At 40.7% G+C, this 22,215-nt stretch overlaps 1 protein-coding gene across 2 annotated transcripts in view; it reads left to right on the top strand.

Annotated features, from left to right (window-relative positions):
• dpyda.1 (dihydropyrimidine dehydrogenase a, tandem duplicate 1) overlaps positions 1-19,664 on the top strand; it is a 326,140-nt gene extending 306,476 nt beyond the window's left edge. The window contains exons 20-23 of one of the 2 annotated variants that reach the window (XM_060922033.1): positions 818-997; positions 16,177-16,323; positions 16,458-16,598; positions 18,489-19,664. In XM_060922033.1, coding sequence (XP_060778016.1) covers positions 818-997; positions 16,177-16,323; positions 16,458-16,598; positions 18,489-18,659 — 639 coding nt within the window. In that variant the 3' untranslated portion in view covers positions 18,660-19,664. Of the gene's footprint in view, positions 1-817; positions 998-16,176; positions 16,324-16,457; positions 16,599-18,488 lie in introns of those variants that run through there. The other variant, XR_009654732.1, reaches the window with a different exon arrangement.
• The last annotated feature ends 2,551 nt before the right edge of the window (positions 19,665-22,215 follow it).

The following is a 22,215-nucleotide window of genomic DNA, read 5'->3' as shown; positions in this document are numbered from 1 at the left end:
TCTCAGCATGTGCCATTCTGACTGAAATTTAATTTTTAAATACACTATTCACACAGCACAGTCATGGTTGCATTCCAAAGAATCTGGGAAGACTGAGGAAATCTCAGATGAGAAATAGTAGGGAGGAGTTAGAGTGGTGTATAAGTCAGGAGTCAGCTGTGAACATTTTCTGTGTAGTTGTGAGTTAATCCTGTGAAAGGTAGCGCTTAGCCGTCACAAGCCGATGTCAGATCGGTGATGGTTCGGGGGATAAGCGTGTGTTATCTGTTGCTTTACCACTTTCTGTGACTGTCGTCTGAAGTGGCACAGACACGGACACAAAGGCACAGGTCCTGTCCCCTCATGCAAATTATCCTCACTAAGCCCAGGGTATAAGAGCCAATAAAAGGGGGTTCAAAATGAGCAATAGTATACTTGATTAGTTTCTTAAGCTGAGTTTTATCAGACTCACCTTTTCACACAGGTATAAGGGAAGCATTTAATAGGTTTCTATAATGGTAATCTGTAGGATCTCAGGATGTTTCCTTCTTCTATGTCTCTCTGTGTGTGCCTGTGTCTTTGTGTGACTACATGTGTTTGTGTGTGTCTTTGTGCGGGTGTGTTTTCATATCTTGATTGGGAACATATATCAACACAGGAAATTAAAATATCTGACAGTGTTGACCTTGTCCCCATTTAAATAAATAAATACCCCAAAGGTTTTCTTTTGGTCACTGTAGACATAACATGTAGACATAACACTAATTAGCTCCATTAATAATTATGTCAGTAGAATAAGGATACCAATGTGTGTGTGTGTGTGTGTGTGTGTGTGTAGGTCTGCAGTGCTGTACAGAATCAGGATTTCACAGTGATAGAGGACTACTGCACAGGACTGAAAGCTCTGCTCTATCTGAAGAGCATTGAGGAGCTGTGGGACTGGGATGGTCAGTCTCCCCCCACTGTCCGCCACCAGAAGGGCAAACCTATGCCCACTCTGCAAGAGTTGCTGGGGAAGGTAAGTGACTAATGGCCTTTTAAAAACCCTCTGCTCCCACCTATTATCCCCACTCTAGCATTTACACCTGTTTTACCATTCTCTTTGCATTATTCTCTTTTATTATAGGCCTTTGACTGGCCATTAGTAGTAATACCAGTAATTCCAGAGCAGGCAGTCTAGATACTCATTAATGCGGTATTGGCATTATAGCTGTGGACTTGCATCTATCCATTTATGTTACTTTGTTATTACAGGGCAGAATTTGGCATAATTGCAGTGCTGTCCAAAGCACAAAGTGGCTACTTCTATGGTAAAGATATTTTATTTAGCAGCAGAGGAGTTAGGGAATTGATGGAGACCAGAGGTTAGTTTTTATGGTGTTATATTACAGTACATCTGTGGAAAAAATAAAAAGAAGAAGGAAGCTTTTCATGGAAAATTATCATAATCTTAAACTAATGAAGCACGGGTCACAGTTTGTCAGGTAATAAAAGCAATAATAGCAGTAAAGAATCACAAATGTCAAGTGCTATTGGGATGGGGCACCATTTGCTATGAGATCTAATCTAAAATCTGAAATACAAAAAAGAGTTTTCTTTGAGTCGCGGGAAAAATAATTGGTTTACTTTTAAGGATGCAAGTCCCCCCTCTCCTTTTTTCCCTTTTAACTTAACATTTACATAACAATAGCATCACAATAAGTATCTGAAAATGAGATTGAACAAAAGCACCCTTTCTGCACATCCATTGGCTTGTATTTTGCATGTTCATTCTGCCTTAGGTAATCTGCCTTATTATTTGCCGACCAAGAAATACTAGGCAACATGTAAATGCAGAAAACTTCAGCAAACTCTTTTGAAAGCAGAGCATTAGAGGCCTTTATCAGATCACAGCATTCTTGATAATATACCAGTGCAGGGACAGCTTTGAAGCCTGCATGCTTTCAAATGCGCCAGTAGTGCCTCCACAGTCTCTGACGGCAGGACATCTCACCAAGGCGACATGCAATAGTTTAAATGCTAATGCCAGACAAGTGGCAGAGAATGAGGAAATAAATGAGCAGGAAGCAGGCAATATCGGAGGAGTGATAAGTCTAAGTCATTTTCATGCCAAACGGGACGCTTTTGCCAGAGTCTTTGGCATGCTGACAACAATAGCAATATGGCACTCTGTGAGCAGAGGGAGTGGCGCTTCAGATTGAGGCAGCTTGTAGAAACATCAGCACAGACACAGCTTCAGGCGGCAGCAGATGACTGGATACACTCACATGCTTGAAAGTGCAGTGATAAACAGGAGAAGAAAAAAAAGCATTCAGACCCTCACAGGGTCACTGCAAGGACCGCACCATAGGCAGACTTGTACGACTCATGCTATGTGTGAGCTATGCTATTAATGTCCTTGAGTTTCTATAGCACCACAATATACATCCTCTATTATAAACTCCAATACCACTGAATTGCCACCATGGGTCATGTCATTGGCCTTTTAGATGCCATATTTCATTATTTAAGTTGCTTCTTTTTTGTGAAGGAAAAAAGAGACACACACTTGAGGTTGTCTTTAAGTCCAGATTATATAAAACAAATGTTGTGAAATAGGCTGAGAGACTTGAGATATTGCCTGTCAACTCCTGTCCTCTATCATCCCCTGCTGAAGCCCTGACTCTGGCTGTGATTGACAGCTCACCTGTGTGAAGGTTTGCAGGGACTGAAAGAGTAAAGTATCTGCACAGACATACTTCATCTACAGCACCAGACAGGAAAGACAAAAAATTGACTGTGTCAAACAAAAGCTAGAAGTTGAGTGGGAGGGAAGGACATTTCCACTTTAAGTGCACATGGTAGAGGAGAGGAGCTGGAGAATAAGTGAGCTGGCGAGAGAATATGAGGCAGGCTAGCAGGAAAAGGCAGTCTGATAGCTCTATAACTCAACCTATGAAATGAGAGAGCAAGAGGCTGAGTGCATGTCACTGTCATGGCAATTCACAGGAATGGCAGTTGATAAAGGGGAGCCTAAAGCAGAGCTCAGCTAAAGACATATTTTCTCTCTCTTTGTTTAATGTAGGCAGTCAGAGAGCTGTCTCAAGCAGGCAGACTCCGTGGTGAACGTTGCTAGCTCAAGGGATGAGCAGAATATCTTTGATGCCTAAGTGAGCTATTCCATTTGGGGTTTTCACACACAGTGGGCCAGCAGTAATGCAGCATGTCCAATAAAAAGCAGCAGATTTGAGCTCATTGTACTGCGTGTGTAGCAAAGTGGTTCCTGCTATCACTGTAATATGAAATGTAGGCTACATTCTTGTTCCTACATGAGGCACATGGCTGTTGCTCAAGTACTGCTAACTCCTAAAGACTGGCAAGTAGGTTCCCACTAGCTTTAAAAGAGCACTGCACCTCACCAGTATGTGGGAACATGGAGGAACCGACATTGCCCCAAAGTCCTGCCTGCAACCATACCCCACCCCAGTGCTGCTGTCCAAACGCTCCAAGTGCAGGATAGGAGAATGGGCATGCTGAGCGGCAGCCAGCAGGTGGGAGCATGGAGGCTCTTTAATAGCAGTTTGGCTGACTGTGTGGTGCCATGCTGCCTGGCAGGCATGTGGTGGTAATGAAGCCTTCAGCCAGCCTGCTTTCCCTGCCTCAGTCAGCAGCCACAGATTGGCCCTCATGCTTTGTTAGGAATGGAGTAGCTGGAGCAGATGGTGTGTGTGTGTGTGTGTGTGTGTGTGTGTGTGTGTGTGTGTGTGTGTGTGTGTGTGTGTGTGTGTGTGTAAAGTTATGTATCTGTCATAATGTGTCTAAATGGTAGATCCAAATGAAAGAGTTACTAGGCTTAAATAAATGATTATTGTATTTATACATATTTTAGACTTAGCCTTTATTAATGTTAAAAAAAATTCAGAAGCTGTTTAAAATATATGTATTTCTATGTAAAGAGTTCAGGCAACTCCATTTTTCTTGTTTTCTGAAAAAAAAAGTCTGATTTCCCTGGCTGTGATAACCTGGCGACTTGTCCAGGGTATACCCCACCTCTCGCCCATAGTCACCTGGGATAGGCTCCAGCTTGCCTGCGACCCTGTAGAACAGGATAAGCGGCTACAGATCATGGATGGATGGATGGATGGATGGATGATTTCTCTGGTAGAACTGACCATATAGGTGTAATCTGAACTGATATGCAATAAGTAATTAATTGTCATGATCTGAAAAATCCAACTTTATTAAAGCAAAATTAAAAAGAGGATTTTGATCACTTTTGGCAGCAAAACCAGACAACTCCACAATTTATATTTTTGAACATGCAAGTCCAAATTTAGGATATAACTTCAAAAAATGCGCGCGCACACACACACAAAAAAAAAAAAAAAAAAAAAAAACAGGGGGATTAAAGCCATGAGCCAACCAACAAACAAAGTAGTCATTCTGGATTGTACCTGAGCTACGCAACATGTCACGTAGCATTGCATTGCACTCCAAGTTGGAATCCTTCACAGAAAGTCAGAAAGTAGAATGACGGTGCTTCCTTGAAGGTTTTTCAACTTTGATTTCTACAGGGTGGCCCCAAAAATTGTCCCTAGAGTATTTTTCAAGTGCGATACATGCAGAATAGATTCATACACTATAACGGGTTTAACTGAATCCATCCATTCATGCATCCATTATCTAATCCGCTTATCTGTCAGGGTCACAGGGGAAACTGGAGCCAATCCCAAGCAGGTTACACCCTGGGCAGGTCACCAATCTATCACAGGGCTAACACAGAGATCAACAACCATTCATCAACTATTCGAGTTGAAAAATGGGACATGGAAGATATCCATTTCTGAAACAAAACTGCAAATATAGTGGGACTTTACAATGGAGATGTCTGGTTTTACAAAAATGAACAGATCTTTCAATCGGCTGATGGTATTGGTTCAGTTTTTTCCAGGTTGGCACTTTTCGGCTTTTGCACTTGAACTCTTCATATTTATATATAAATTTAAATATATATTTTTTCCTGTACTTCATATTAACTGCTTATGTCCAAATTTTAAGGAATGTTTTACTATTACTGGTGACAGATTAAAGGAGAGCAATATACACTCACCGAGCACAAGGAACATCTGTATACCTACTCATTCATGCAATTGTCTAAACAGTCAATTGTGTGGCCACAGTGCAATGCATAAAATCATGCAGATATGGGCCAGCAACTTCAGGGAATATCCTCATCAACCATCAGAATGGGGAAAATGTGATCTCAGTGATTTTGACTATGGCATGGTTGTAGTGCCAGACGGGCTGGTTTGATTATTTCTATAACTGCTGATCTCCTGGGACTGACACACAACAGAATGGTGCAATAAAGGAAAAACATCCAGTGAGCATTTATGTGGAATGGCCAGGTTGGTTCAAGCTTACAGAAAGGCTACAGTAACTCAGAGAAGCACTCTGTACAATTGTGGTGAGCAGAAAAGCATCTCAGAATGTACAATACATCAAACCTTGATGGGGATGGACTGCAACAGGAAAGACCACAACAGAAGGGTTCCACTTCTGTCAGCCAAGAACAGAAAGTTGGGGCTGCAGTGGGCTCAGGCTCACCAAAACTGGACAGTTGAAGACTGGAAAAACCTGGTAGCCTGGTCTGATGAATCTTGATTTCTACTGAGGTACACAGTCAGAATTTGGCACCAACAGTATGAATCCATGGTCACAACCTTGTGTCAACAGTCCAGGTCAGTGGAGGTGGTGTAATGATATGGGGAATGTTTTCTTGGCACACTTTGGGCTCATTAATACCAATAAATCATCACTTGAATGCCACAAACTATTTGAGTATTGTTGCTGGTCATGTGTATCCCTTCATGGCCACAATTTACTATCTTCTAATGGCTACTTCCAGTATAATAATGCACTATGTCCCAAACCAAAAGGCATCTCAAATTGGGTTCATGAACGTGACAATAAGTTCAGTGTTCTTCAGTGGCCTTCACAATCCCTGGATCTGACTCCAATAGAACACTTTTGGGATGTGGTAAATTGAGAGATTTGCAGAATGAAAAATGCACCTGAAAAATCTGCAGGAATTGCGTGATGTAATCTTGTCAACATGGACCAGAATCTCAAAGGAATGTTTTCAACATCTTGTGGAATCCACACTACCAAGAACTGAGGCTGTTCTGAGAGAAAAGGAAGACCCTACCCAGTATTAGTAAAATGTTCCTAATAAAGTGTTCAATGAGTGTATAATGTTTAGGTAAGATGTTGGGCTGCCACAGGTCATCAGAAAAGCATCACTGACCTATTATCTACGTGTCATGTACTGGAGAAATGAAACATCAATCTTCCATAAGATATTCCCACAGTTGATGTTTTGATGATGACGACGATGATGATGATGATGATGATCCCCCACAGGTTTTCAGTTGGATTGAGATCTGGTGATTGTGAAGGCCACAGCATATAATTTACGTTATTTGTATATTAAGACATTCATTGAGCCATCATACTCTGTGAATACTGAAATTGCGCACATTTTAGTAGGCATATCAGACACTCGCTGGCCATGCTGTGAAAATTGTGCATGCAGACTCTCATCTAAGTTTCCAAAACTGTCATTACTTAACTCTTGAGCATTTTCTATCATGAATACTATCATTAAAAAGCTTATAATTTCTCCTTTCCAAAGAAATTTATCTCATTAAGATCTGTTCAGTGCTTTGGGAGTAACGGCAGGGTGAAGTTGGTACAACAGAGTAAAAACACTGCTCACATGACGTCGGGAAACTGCCAGTACGTTTTGAGTAACAGGAAAGTGGTAAGGCTCTCTTCTGATTGGTTTCTGACTGGATTACTCATGGATATCAATCAGATAACTTTTATAGGGATGCTGTCTAGCTCTCACTGTTTCTGATGAAGTAGTCAGCAAAATTTTCCAACAGCTAATTTTGATGTTATGATTCACAGATGGGTGGCACGGTGGTTTAGTGGTTAACACTGTCGCCTCACAAAAACATGGTCCTGGGTTCGAGCCCAGTGGCCAGCGAGAGCCTTTCTGTGCGGAGTTTGCATGTTCTCCCCGTGTCTGCATGGGCTTCCTCCAGGTGCTCCGGTTTCCCCCACAGTCCAAAGACATGCAGGTTAGGTTAACTGGTGACTCTAAATTGACCGTAGGTGTGAATGTGAGTGTGAATGGTTGTTTGTCTCTATGTGTCAGCCCTGCGATGACCTGGCAACTTGTCCAGGGTGTAACCCGCCTCTCACCCATAGTCAGCTGGGATAGGCTCCAGCTCGCCTGCAACCCTGCACAGGATAAGCGGCTACAGATAATGGATGGATGGATGGATTCACACATGACTTTGAAGTGAGTTTTCATAGCTTTACTGACTTATTTTTTTCAAACAAACCTGATTCATGTAAATAAATAACTATTTTAGAATATAACTGTAGTTGTTTTGATGAAAAATATTGAGAGCTTAGTGATCAGAATGATATTTAAAAAAAAACAGAAGTCAGAAACGTGAGTGCCAATTTCAATTCAGTTAACTGGAATTGTTTATTGGATGTGGTTCACACAGTTATTCCTAGCCTTGAAAGCTGTGAATATTAATCAAAATAATCTTTCATATTCTTTAATATAAACACTAGTAGGTCCTACTTTTGAGAAATACAAAGGCCTACAGAACACAAAGAAGGTATTAGAAATAATCTTTTATTACTTTTTTTATTGTGTACCAATTGAATGTTTCCCTAATTAGCATAATTAATACTAATTAAAACTAATTTGCATAATTTGTTTTTACTAATTTTTCAAACTTTGTATTCAGTATACAACCATCTATGTGCCTGCCAATTTCCATGTAAATATCTTGAAAATTAGAAAAGTTATTAAGAAAAAACATTTGATCTCATTCATTAATAAGGCCCATTTTGGACCATGTTATCCTCATACATAATATTACAGCAGCTTTCTCAAAATTAAGCCTTTTTTTTCAATCTTTGATTTGTAATATCTCAAGAATAGATAAGCATATTTTAATCCTGTAAAAAATATGATATTCTGAATTCAGTGAGAGTCATTTCAAACATTTTGGATTGAATTTGAATTTTCACCTGATATGCCGAATTTTAGCTATGTTCAGACATGAGAATTATCTACAGGCTTACTACAGTTGCTTTGAAAATTACACATTATGAACGTACACAGTGAAGAGTTTGAGTTGTGTCTCACTTATGTTTGTTTCTGAACTTGAGCTTAAATAAGTTTTTCTTACACAAGGAGCAGTAAATCGAGTGCCACAGTCTGACAGTTTGTTGTAACCACAGTATTTCACAGTGACATACATGTTTTTGTCTGCAAATCTTCTTCTTCTTTTGGCTGCTCCCGATTAGGGGTCACCACAGCGGAGCTTTCGTCTCCATTGCTCCCTGTCTTCCGTATCCTTCTCTACCACACCTGCCACTTTCATGTCCTCTCTCACCACATCCATGTATCTCCTCTTTGGCCGTCCTCGTTTTCGTGTGCCTGGCAGCTCCATCCTCAACATTCTCCTTCCAACATGCTCTGCATCGCTTCTCAGGATGTACCCATACCATCTCAGTCTCATCTCTCTTAGCTTAATTCCCAAGCTCTCCACATGTGCTGTCCCTCTGCTGTGCTCGTTCCTTATCCTGTCCAACCTCGTCACTCCCATCGCAAATCTTAACATCCTCAACTCTGCCACCTCCAACTTTGCCTCCTGTCTCTTCGTTAAGGGTACTATCTCCAATCCATACATCACAGCTGCTCTCACTACTGTCTTATACATCTTACCTTTCACTCTTGCTGGGACTTTCCTGTCACAAATGACTCCCGAAATCCTTCTCCAACTGCTCCACCCTGCCTGCACTCTCTTTCTCACCTCACTATCACAGCCCCCATTTTCCTGCACAGTTGACCCCAGGTACTTGAATTCACCGACTTTCTTTACGTCTACTCCTTGCATCTTCACTACTCTCTCATCCCCATTCTCATTGATGCACATGTATTCTGTTTTGCTACTGCTCACCTTCATTCCTCTTCGTTCCAATGCATACCTCCATCTCTCCAAACCCAACTCAACCTCCTTTCTACTTTCACCACATATCACAATATCATCCGCAAACATCATGTTCCATGGTGACTCTTGCCTCACTTCGTCCGTCAAGCTATCCATCACTATGGCAAACAAAAAAGGACTCAAAGCAGATCCTTGATGAAGTCCCACCTTCACCTTGAACCATTCAGTCGTTCCAACCGCACACCTCACTGCTGTTTCACTGTTCTCATACATGTCTTGCACCACTCTAATATACTTCTCACTCACTCCACTCTTTTTTCTTTTATGTTTTTGTCTGCAAATACACTGAAAAAAAGAAACACCTTTGTAGGGCAATATTAAATATATATAAATATGGCGTTATGAAATAATTAACCTTTGAAGCCCTGAGGGTGCCACCAAAAGATATCTTTTTTAATTTGTGCACTCAGAGGAGCTCAGAGGTAAGAATACCTCGATAGAAAAAAATTTATATGGCACATTAATTATTATAATAAAATTATGAACTACACTTACTTACAGTGAGCTGTAACCATAGCAAATGAGTTCACATTTCCTTTAGATGAGAGCACAGATATGGTGCCTCTATGCCCACAGTGTTTAAGAAAACAAGAAGAAACAGGGAACTGTATGAACTGGCATGAACTGCACACAGGTAATTTAAAAAAAAAAACAACTGACTGCCTAGAAATTCTGTTGAAGTATCTGTACAGCGTGGTTCTGAATATGGAGAACTTTCCTGTCATAAATACCAGAATAACTTTTGAACTGTGAATACATCCAAAGAATATTTACTATATAACCTAAATTCTCATAAATATTTCCAGAAGAATGTATTGCATTCATTTTATCCTATATTACATTAATTTTATCCTGTATTTCATTATGGAACAGTGCTTCTTTTCCTGCACCCACATTTGTTATATCATAATGGGCCGAGAAACAGTGACACTACTTTCAAACCCATAATCCAACATCCTAGCTTTTAATCCAAAAACCCAATTAATTATTAATCAATTTCATGTGACATACAGGGTCATTAGTGTGTGAAGCTGTGAGTAGGCGATGTAAGCCTTTAGAAAACTGTTTAGAGAATTGCTTTAGTGCATATGAGATGGGAGAGGAATCAGCAAGCCTCTGTCCTATTAGCCTGGCCACAGTGAAGATGTACAGTTATTGTCATCGGTGTGGGCCTGCTGGATGGGATTTGCCTGAACATATCAGGCCCCAGAGACAAGACATGAGGATGAAGGTGTTAGGCTGGTTGAGAACTACTGTATCAGCCTGTATAGAAAAGAACTAATGGTGCATTGCCTGCTATATAATAGAAAAAATAATAATCAACCTTTGATTATCACTTAAAGCTGACTATTTTCTTTCCATTCAGTTGGCGTCATCCATAAACCCACCTTGTGTTTTGTTGGATTTTTATTTCACAAATTACCTTTTATGTGTAGGGCTACAAATGATGACTACTGAAGACAGTTTGGGGGAAGTTATTAAGTCACTGCTGAATTAAATTATAATTTAATATGTAATCCGTATAATGCAGGGAAGTTGAGAGGTGAAACAGGTTGCCCCATTTCTCCTCCAGTACTAATTTCCTGTCTGCTAAATGGTGCTCTGCACTGACAGTTATTCATGTCAAGCAGCAAACCTCTCTCATTTATTATCACAGATGCACCCAATGGGTTATTTGTTGTCTTCGCTAGCTCACACCCTAGATTTATTTACAAGTTTGCTTTGGGAGGAGGGCAGCGCAAAGAAAAAACACAAAGACAGTTCAAACTGACGACAGTGTGTGTGTGTGTGTGTGTGTGTGTGTGTGTGTGTGTGTGTGTGTGTGTGTGTGTGGTTTGTCTATGCATGTGCGTGTTGAGGAAACATGGCAACCAATTAGGAAAGTCTGCATGGTAGCTGAAGGCATGGGCTTGGCAGACAGGGTATTCCATACCACCCAATACGTTTCATTAAAGCAGACACAGCTCACCAGCTCAGGCAACTTTTAAACAGAGGCTGCTGAATTATTACACAACAAATAGGGGCTATCATGCAGAACATGAGGAAAGCAGAGAGATGCTACTGTGTCTTAATGAGCCAAAGTGAGTGTCTTCCTACTTTGTGCCATGCCTACTACTGAGTTTGACTAGTCTGATGTCTCACTGGGAATCCTCCCCCTCCCTGTGTGTGTGTGTGTGTGTGTGTGTGTGTGTGTGTGTGTGTGTGTGTGTGTGTGTGTGTGTGTGTGTGTGTGTAGTTTCTGCTGATAGGCCTTTGAGCTTAATGTACTTTTTCATGCCCTGTAATGGTTGCTGGCAGATGACAGGTGAAGAAAAGGAAAGAACTGTATTGTGGGTGAGTTTGTGTTGTCTGGTTGAATTAATTAGGACTGTTTCATCATTAATTACTGGGCTCAGTTCTACTCTGGCATGATTATTATGCTTTTAAAGGAGTAACAAGCTTACCGTATTGGATTAATTGACAAAAAATACTGTGCATGCTGTATATATACTGTGTATCATAGCATCCTCACACAGGATAAAGATACATGTACATTGTGTAATACAGTCTGTGACTTACATGCATAGGAAGATGTCAAAAAGGATTTGGATTTATGCATTTTAAAATGGGAGTGATATGATTTGTGTTCTACAATTAAAAATATTTATCTACATTATCAGCATGTATGGTACATCTGGATTTTTATAAAGCTGCTTTTTGACAGAGTCTATTGGTTAAAGTCCTCCAACTCGAAAATAATAGATTTTATTTCACCTTTAAATTATATGTGCCTCCTTCATGCCTGTTAAAATCTTGCCATATTTCCCCTTTTCCCCCTTAAGTTGAAATTCTCAATGTTTCTCTCTACTAAAACGAGCTTATACCCAAACATTTAGTAAGGATGGCTAATCTTTAAAACTGCAGAACAATGCATTAAGGATTCCTGCCAATTAAATATTGAAATAATACGGACACTGAAACAGCTTTTGTTAGATTTTTGCAAGTAGAACGAAGGGCGTTTCAGCTGTGTGGCTTTAGATAATGCTCTCATTAGGGGCTGCAGTAACTCACTGTGCCAACTCTATATTTGTCCAGGCTTATGAAGAATCATTTGCTTTTATGGTGACAGGGGTTTCTGGATTGCAGTTTTAAAGGACTTTTACTCTTCGGACCTGCCTGATCCATCCTGATGCCCTACTTCTGGCTGGAGTTCTCACCACATTGCTCCTGTGGAGGATGGCCCCATATGGACAGTCAAAAGACACACTTAGAAGATGGCTCTGGACACTTACAGTTTTGTTATGATGGCTGAGGACTACAATTGGCATGATAACTTTAGGACTGCAGTTGTCATGAACAGTTTTGCACTCAAGTCTCCATCAATGAACAGCTGATAACGTCAACAAAATAGACTTCATGCTAAAACTATGATGAATTTCCTGGTTACACCGTTATACTTTGTGACTATATAGGAAGCCGTTATAGAAGCAAGTTATTAATAATCATGCTATCTGTTATCACCCAGATGAGGACAGGTTCCCTTCTGAGTCTGGTTCCTCTCAAGATTTCTTCCTCATGTCATCTGAGGAAGTTTTTCTTTGCCACCGTCGCCACAGGCTTGCTCATCAGGGATAAATACATTTATTTGGGATAAAATTAGCTTATAGGTTTAAATTCTTTATTTTTCTGTAAAGCTCCTTTGTGACAATGTCTGTTGTTAAAAGCACTATACAAATAAACTTGACTTAACTACAAGGAAACATCTGCAGATGGAGAAAAACAACAACAACCAGTATTCATAACCATGTGTGTTTCAACTAGTTGGCCTGTCCTGCTGTGCCCTCCCACCAGGGAGGATGAAATGAAATAGAAGTGTTCAGCCTGGTGCATGTGATTGCGTTTTTTACACAAGCGCAGCACCGCGTCCTGCTACCACAGCTGCTTGTCCCTTATGCCCACTATTTTCATGAAGCATAGGCCAACCCCCATCCTCAGCAGGCTGAAGACAAACTGCCAGCCAGCCGACCCATAATTCCTTTTTCCTCCGTCCTGGGCAGCAGCATGCAGAAACAGTCATGAATATATGGTAATCTGAGGGAATCACGATGAGCAGGTATATCTGCACGTAAGCACATGCTAGAAGATGCAGTGCTGCAGTGAAATCTGTCGGCTGCTCTTCAGTGCTGGGTTCCTGCCGATGAGCAGCTGTGTGTGACGATAATGGGGTGACTGGGTGAAGCTCACGTCAAATTACCTCACCATGAATCGCACAAGATAGAGAGTGGATCGGGAAGAGGGGCTATAGAGGGAGTTAGGGAGAAGAGAATTGGATGAGGGAAAAGCCAGATTGAAAGAGAAGGCATTAATTTCACATTTGCATGGATTCCATTACTGTTGATCTTATTAGGCATGAGGCAGCAGTGCTGTGATCAGTCTTGTAGGTTTGGGGGGCTGGCATTGAGCAGACACTGATGCAGGATAAAGCTGAATCTCACTCTTCTGCCTTTACTTCTCATGTTTGTTCACAAATTCAGGTATTATTTTGTCTATGAGTATAGAAGCTTCAATGGTACACTATTAGAAACCTAGCAATTTAACAAAAGGACAATTTTGCTGGATGTACGCTATGCAATAAAGTGAGCAGTGCTGTTTCTCAGGTGAAAATATTTATCTTCTAAAGCTCTACATGATAATGAACATCGTAGAAGTGCGTATGATAACTGCATGTAGTTACAGTGTTTCTTCTCAGATCACTTCTTTGGAATAACATTATCAGGAATCCCTTCTTTTTGGCACGGTAGTGTCAAATGGCAGATGAATATTTTTGCAAATATATTGCATGATTTTACAGTACAGGGCTTTCAAAAGATAGGTGTGCACTAAACCAAGGAAATTACCTAGCATGACCAGTAATAACATTCATTTCCCTTTTTATGCACAAACAGTTTTTAGATATAATAGAGATAATACTTGGTGTAATGGGTTTTTTTTTCAGCATTAAAATGTGTTCTCTGTGTGACGTATAGCGCCAGCTTTTCAGATTCATCCCTGCATGCAGTGAAATGAGTGCTGTCTCAGGTTGCTTAAATTATTATATTGACCAAAGGATCTTGTTGATTTTCTGTGATGAAAATCGGTAGCCTCTCCTCAAAAAAAGGGAGTGCTGGGGCTTTAATGCAGTCAGGCCAGTCATCTTTGAGCTTTTATTCGCTTCTTCCCAGTGTTTGTTTTTCTCTGATGCACTAATGAGTGAAGCAGGATTGATGCTTTAGTTCATATGGTATCTAAAGCCAAATGACTTGAAAGCGTAAACACCAGAGAACACATCACTGGATTAAATTGTTATAAAGACGTACGTATGTTTAAATAAGATGCAGAAGGTACAGCAGAGACTAGAAAATATTGTATTGAATACTGTAGATGAGTAGTTTGCCAGCTTCCAATTATTTAGAAAATACTAAAGAATTGGATTTGTTTTTATTATGGATTTAAGCAGCGTGGTTCAGGCTTGTAGTACTCAAGTCCGACTCGTGCCCTAATTTTAAGGACTCATGACTCAAATCAGACTTGAGCACTGATGGTGGTGTAGTGGTTAGTGCTGTCGCCTCACAGCAAGAAGGTCCGGGTTCGAGCCCCGTGGCCGGCGAGGGCCTTTCTGTGTGGAGTTTGCATGTTCTCCCCGTGTGGGTTTCCTCCGGGTGCTCCGGTTTCCTCCACAGTCCAAAGACATGCAGTTAGGTTAACTGGTGACTCTAAATTGACCGTAGGTGTGAATGTGAGTGTGAATGGTTGTCTGTGTCTGTGTGTCAGCCCTGTGATGACCTGGCGACTTGTCCAGGGTGTACCCCGCCTTTCGCCCGTAGTCAGCTGGGATAGGCTCCAGCTTGCCTGCGACCCTGTAGAACAGGATAAAGCGGCTAGAGATGAGATGAGAAAATGGAGACGAGGACTTGGATTTTTTCTTTCTTTTTTGGTAACATGCCATAATAATTTGGCATAAGATATTTATATCTACATTAATTTTATACTAAGTTCATGTCAGAGTGTCACACCTGCACGCCTTGGTGCGTGCATCAGGTAGACTCTCGGGTGTGCTCCAGACAGTGCGCGTGCCAAGCAGACTGTCGTGTGCGCGCCATAAACGACTCACACCTGCAGAGGATTAAGTGTGCCGATATAAAAACTGTGAAAACACACTTACTTTACAAAGTATTGAGTTGTGTTGCTGACACATTACTGCGCCTTATTTCCTTGTTTGGTTTCCTGAGTTCCTGTTTCTTGTATTTGATTCTGCCAAGTCTACAATAGCCTGTTTGTGCCTCGCTTGACCTATTGCCTGTTTCACTGTTTTACAATTTTGCTTGCCATTCTGGATTGTTTATATCTTCACTTGGATTAATTAGCACACCTTCTGCACTTACATCCGTCTCCCAACCATCTCTGACAGAATATTTCGCACTCCCTGACAAAGAGAACAAACATTCACCTGTTCATACGTCATGTTCAGGAACAAACTAATGTTAATAGCGCTAAAACAGCCACCGTCAAATGGTGTGGTTGGAGTGTTGGACTCGACTCGAATTTTTTTTTTTCTTTAATGACTTGGACTTGACTCGGACTTAAACACTGGGGACTCAAGACTAGACTCGGACTTGAGGTTTAGTGACTCAGCTACAACAATGGCATGGATATTATTTTTTCCCCCAGCTGTATTAAATTATTAAATTTAATAATTTTAAATCAAATTTAAATTTGAGTTGTGTTTTAATCTGTGGTTGGTAGAAGAGAGCAACTGGACTTGCTTGAAAACTGGCAGACATCTTAGCCAGAGAGGATCGTTCATTTTTGTCAACCTGGAACGACCATCATTGAACAGAGGTGGGTGTCTATGACATCTATCAGCCACCTACAATGCAGCCATCAGCATTCTGATTTGGATTCTATGATGATCCATGAGAGGATAAATACTTGATACTCCCTATTAGACAGACAGAACTGAGGATGCCTTTCGGACGAGAGGCAAAACGTCTTCAAGACTTTTCAAGCAAGTCCAGTTGCTCTCTTCTACCAACCACAGATTACTATGTATCTGGATGACTGAGTATTTTCACAGAGTTGTGTTTTACCTTTCCAGAAATTGCCAAATTTTGGTCCGTATCTTGAGGAGAGGAAGCTGGCCATAGCAGCCTACAAAAAGAAGCTAACAGATGTCAAAGACAACACACCTCCTTCCAGTAGCTCAAGAATTAACAGCCCTAAGAAACCTGTGCCAGCTGTTAAGGTAAGAGTTTATTTACACCTCTCAACCCATGATCTCTTGGTATTGCTTTTGAATGACAAGGCATTACAGTGTAAACTGGAGGTTTTATTTTGGCCTTATGTGTTGGATTGCACTTATTTGTCCTCTGTGGTCAGGATGTGATAGCCCGAGCTCTGAAGTACATTGGAGCATACCAGGAGCTGAACAACCAAGAGCAAGTGCAGGCTCTCATAGATGAAGAGATGTGCATCAACTGTGGAAAGTGTTACATGACCTGCAACGACTCTGGATACCAGGTGCTTGCATCCATCCATCCACCCACACACAAAATGCACACAGCCTGAATGCCTGTACCAACAGAAACCCACAGCCCGGAGCCACTGGCCATAACCTTTTCCCTTTTCACTGGCTCGAGCCCCCTCAACCACAGCTACATAGCCACTAGCTGCAGAGAGAGAGAGGTCATTACACTGTTTCTGCTCCTACATTTCAACACTGGTACTGAGATGATTCTAGCCAGCTCAAAATTTTACACTTAACATTTAGCTCACTACTGAAACAAACAATTAAAAAGTGGATGATGAGCTTCTCAGGCCCAAACACCAGAGCCTAAAAGCACCTCATTATCCAGCCTTGTTTGCTAAGCAGGCCACTGATGCATATGAGGAGTGAAAATAGTGCAATCCCATCTCTGCCTTGACTCATAGAGGAACACAGGACGGGACAGCTGTGACAGTTTTATTAAAGTATTTGTCTCCGCTTTCTGTTGCTAAAATAAATGTCTCCTCCAATTTATCATAAGGGTATTGATGAAGTAGTGAGGCAGTTTTATCAATGCAGTAATTGTTCATTGTGACACTCATTGTTGGTGAATGGATCTCTGAGAGGGATTACAAGTTATTAATGGTTTCTAATAAAGAGGGGTGTTTATCAGCATAATGTGCCATGATCAAATAGGTGGCCCAGCATTAAATGCAAAATATCAGGGGCATAGCTGGGTTCCTGGGGTGCCCATGACCCCCCCCTTGTTGGACCATATGGTACATTTTTTTCAATAACTGCATAAGAATATTAGAAAAGCGGCCACTGTAATTTTTCTAACTTTTTTTTTTTAACTAGATTGACACCTCAGCCTCATTAGGGTTTCTATAACCTTGTATGGACTTCCTGTGGTTTGGGAGCGAAAACCCAGTACTGCGCAAGCGCAACACGATCGCACTAGAAAGCATGGTCAAGCTGCCAGTGTAGCTGCAGTCTTTTTAGTTGCAAATTACAAGTATTTCCTCTTATGTTAATAATTTGCCATGTCAAAACAAGCGTAACTTTCCTCCTTCTTTCAACGTGAAGAGAGGTAAGCAATTCATTACATATTTTTTTCCATCAAAGTTGCATTTTGTGGCTTCGAAGCCAAGTTTTAGTGTGCCGTTTCTAGAACACAACATCAAGAAAACGTGGAAGAATACACTATGGCAGAGCGATCAACATTGACAAGATCGTTGACATCTTTGCCATTCGTCATCCACGACGCCTTTTACTTACGGCAGAAACATTTTGGCCGATGAGCAGTAAGACAACAAGAATAGAGAGATCTGGATCAGTTGACTAGGGTAAGATTTATAATTGCACTAGTTTATAACTAGTTTATAACTGTTTAGATGAAAGAATGATGCAAACATAGTGCCATAGTGTATTCTTCCATGCTATCCATACACTGCCGGATAAAGCTGATTTGGCCTAATCATTGTCTGACATCTCAACAGCTCACAACATGAGATGAAAGAATGATGCAAAGACCACGTTATTTTCTCAAAGTATTCAATGTATTTTTTCATTTACAAACCTGCGGGTATGTACTCAGGCTGCCAGTCAGTGTGTGACCCCCCCCCCTTGAAAAATCCTAGCTACGCCCCTGAATATTATACGTAAGCAATGACTGTCTTCCACAGCTGATTGAAAAGGCTGTGGTATTTTTAAGTTCAATAATCCCACACAGTGTTTTGCAAAATAAGTACATGAAAATTCCATAGTTTGACACAGCACATCCTGGATAGGAAGAGTATTGGTTCTGTTGAACATATGGAAATGCATGTGTTGTTAAATGTCCATTGGTTGCTCCATGTCGCCCCATGCTGAGGGTATAATGATTCCAATCTAATCGTGTGTGTGCTCCCCTTTATCTCTGGCAGGCCATTATGTTTGACCCTGAGACCCATTTGCCTGTGGTTCAGGACAGCTGCACCGGCTGCACTCTCTGCCTCAGCGTCTGTCCCATCATCGACTGCATCCAAATGGTTACCAGGACAACACCCTATGTGCCAATGAGAGGCCTCCCTCAAGCCGTCATGCCTGTATGCTGAATGAAAGAAGAGAAAGAGACAGGAAAGTGAGAAAGAGAGGGAGAATAAGGAAAAAAGAATCACCACATATCTACATCAGAGCATTGATTTCAGAACATAATTGCAGGGTGAAAAATGACCTTTGTTGTAAGGGAACGGGGAGCAAATAATTAGTTTTGAGAAATAATTGCCTTATATTCTGAAGCCAATTATCCAGAAATAATCGCACAGACAAAAATACTTGCGTTATTTCAAAATAATAGCAGGGCAACGTGTTGTGGAGTTCGTTCACTCCTTTTCGTCAGGGCTATGCTAATGAGAATGAAGAGGGATGATTGAAATACTGGATGTTTGTGATGATGCAGGGGGCCCATGCCACCACTGCATGCTGTGTCTCCCAGCAAAACATATCAGTACATCCTGTAAACTCACTGGTCAAATGAGACAAAATTTGAACAGGAAATCATCAGATGTACAAGCGATAACAATAAAGACAGATAAATATTGAATAATGTGATGTGTGAACATTTATAACATCTATAATATGTTTTGTTGTCCTCTTGTTTTTAGTTTCACACCAACATGTACAAATATTCAAACAAAAGTGCAGCTCCTTTTGAAGCTTTGATTAGTAAGTGGTTATTCTGAGAGCAGGTCTGCTCATGTTGTACTGTGAACGCCATGTAGAAAGGTCACTGGTGACTGGTTCCAGATCATTAGATATGAAGACTAGCTGTGATTCATTCTAGACCCTAAAGGTCAGCTCTGACCACTTCTATCTCAATAAATCCTCACTGCTGCGTGGCTTTATGCAACTGTTCCATGTCAGCACTACAAAATGTTACTGCACAGGAACAGGATGTGTCGATGAGCTGTCACAAGGAAGGACTGTGAGAGTTATTTCACTTATTTATCCTGTTGCAAACAGTGACTCGGTATTCCAGATTATCCCTGTATTACAGAAGTAGGTAAAGTACAATGTGACTACTGAAATTTGACTACTAATTAAAATAAATTTTAAAATCATCCCGTGTTTAACTGTATGAATATTAATTTTTAAAAAAGCATTTATCACAGTGATACTGATGTTATGGCTGTTTCTGTGGTTTTGAGTTTGAGAAAGTCATGCGATGTATCATGTGTATTTATTTTGCGTTATAGTAGGAAATTCCCACCAGCACAGTGTTCACAGAGACTAATGTACTGTAGGTTCATGATTTCATCCAGCAAATCTGCAACAAATACACAGCATTCAAAGAATTCTCCAGAGAATAAATATTGGTATTATTGTAGGTACACTGAAAACATATTGGAATGAGAAAAGTATGGGAACAATTACCACACATAATGTCTTAGTTAAATTTAAGTAAAGTTGACGTGATACAAAGGATCACTGCTATAAAACAACTTTTAGAAAATGTAACTAGCTGTTTTTAATTAGTACATTTCACTCAAACTTTCATTAAGTAGTTAACTTTTGCACAAAGTAAACAAATCAATTGTGTTTGATACCTTTAATGGTTTCACCCAAAGCGCAACTCCACTGGGGTAAATGCACTTACGTCAACTTTTCATAAAGACTGAATTCATAAAGCTCAGTAAACATACTTTATTGACTCACCTGCACACACAAACCATACACCTAACTGAGAAACCCAAAGAGAGTGAACTACGAAAACTTAACTGAAATACATCATCTTCCAAAAAGATTTCATAATAACATAACCATAGACCTTGAAGCCAATATAAAACAAGAAATATTGAAAACGGCCCATCCATACTGCTCAAAATTCAAGTTGTGCACATGGATATGCAAATCCAGTTAAAAGACCACGCCCCCACATTAGTATGCAATCAGTTCAAATACTTTTTTTCTAGCACTTAAATAACAGTAAGTAATAAAATAATTTAGAGAAAAATAATTTAACCTCGTAAAGTAACTAAAACATACACATTTTTATTCCATCCACATTCACTGGATATGAGCAATTGCGCACACTGATTGGCTACTCTACTACTAGGCTATCAGCTCATATACCGTGAGTAGAGAAAAACAAAATGGTAGAGCGTGTTGCTGAACCAACCAAGGACGAAATAAAAACTTTACTTGAAAACAAAACCCTAAAAAAATTTTTTTAAAGCAACAAAATATGGAATGAAAGTATTTGATGTTAAGAACATATTTTTTATTTTTCAAGAATTATTATAGTGTTGGGGCGGCACGGTGGTGTAGTGGTTAGCGCTGTCGCCTCACAGCAAGAAGGTCCTGGGTTCGAGCCCCGGGGCCGGCGAGGGCCTTTCTGTGCGGAGTTTGCATGTTCTCCCCGTGTCCGTGTGGGTTTCCTCCGGGTGCTCCGGTTTCCCCCACAGTCCAAAGACATGCAGGTTAGGTTAACTGGTGACTCTAAATTGACCGTAGATGTGAGTGTGAATGGTTGTCTGTGTCTATGTGTCAGCCCTGTGATGACCTGGCGACTTGTCCAGGGTGTACCCCGCTTTTCGCCCATAGTCAGCTGGGATAGGCTCCAGCTTACCTGCGACCCTGTAGAAGGATAAAGCGGCTAGAGATAATGAGATGAGATGAGATGAGATATTATAGTGTTTTTCACAAATTGCTACTGTCATTTCACCGGTTTGTTTACATTCTAAGCGGAAATGATTTTGTCAGATGTTTTGTATAAAGTTTTATTTATTGAATTTGCAAAAAATAAAAATACTTTCTTTGTTTCTCAAAATCCAGTGAATGTGGATAGTTATTCCACTCAATCTCATCGTACATGGCTTATAGCCGACGAGGCGCGTAGCACTATAAGCCATGTATGACTCGATTTTGTGGAATAACTGTTAAATATATGGGTCTTAGGCACATATTTACGCGAATTAATTTAGTACAGTACTCAAAGCATTTAGGGAATTTTAATAATTTCATTTTTGTGTAAAATTCATAGATTTATTTTTGTTATTTTTACTGAACAACTGAATCATTTGCTGATTATTGCATATGTTCAAGAGTAACAATTCCTGTTGCTTTTGCACATGCATCATAGCTTCCTTTTGGGGACAAAAAGGAAATGTACGGGTACACATGAGCTGCATGTTCTCACTCCAGGCTGGTTTGACTGGGTGCTAGGAAGATCATAAGCACTAAATGAGGCATATGAACAAAGTGACTGTGGGACTAGAGGAGCTGTCTGGGACTGGGTGTCTGCTTTGGGGGCTATGGGTTAGTGTAAATGTTTACTTCCTCATTGGCTGGCCGGTGAGATAATTAGGATGACATTTAGCACAGAAGCAGTGCAGGATCTGCAGCCACTCTCCGCCTCTGCCCGCATCCTGTGGCACATCATTAAAAATCAACATGGCATCAATCTCAGGTCGGCGATGTGAACTTGAGGCCTGAGTAACCGATCATCACTAGCGCATGAAGTGGCAGTGATGCTATGGGGGGGTGTTTTTGCAGACCCTCTCTGATGATGTGTGGAGCTCTAACCTCAGGACAGCTCTCTCTGCCAGCCAAGCGCTTTTGCGTAGGTCACATCTTGTGCTTGTTAGAATTTACACATTTACATTCTCCCTC

This window comes from Neoarius graeffei, chromosome 5 (genome assembly GCF_027579695.1).
Source record: "Neoarius graeffei isolate fNeoGra1 chromosome 5, fNeoGra1.pri, whole genome shotgun sequence".
NCBI classification, from domain to species: Eukaryota; Metazoa; Chordata; class Actinopteri; order Siluriformes; family Ariidae; genus Neoarius; species Neoarius graeffei.
Note: the sequence above shows the minus strand (reverse complement) of the source record. Positions and strands in the feature narration are given on the sequence as shown.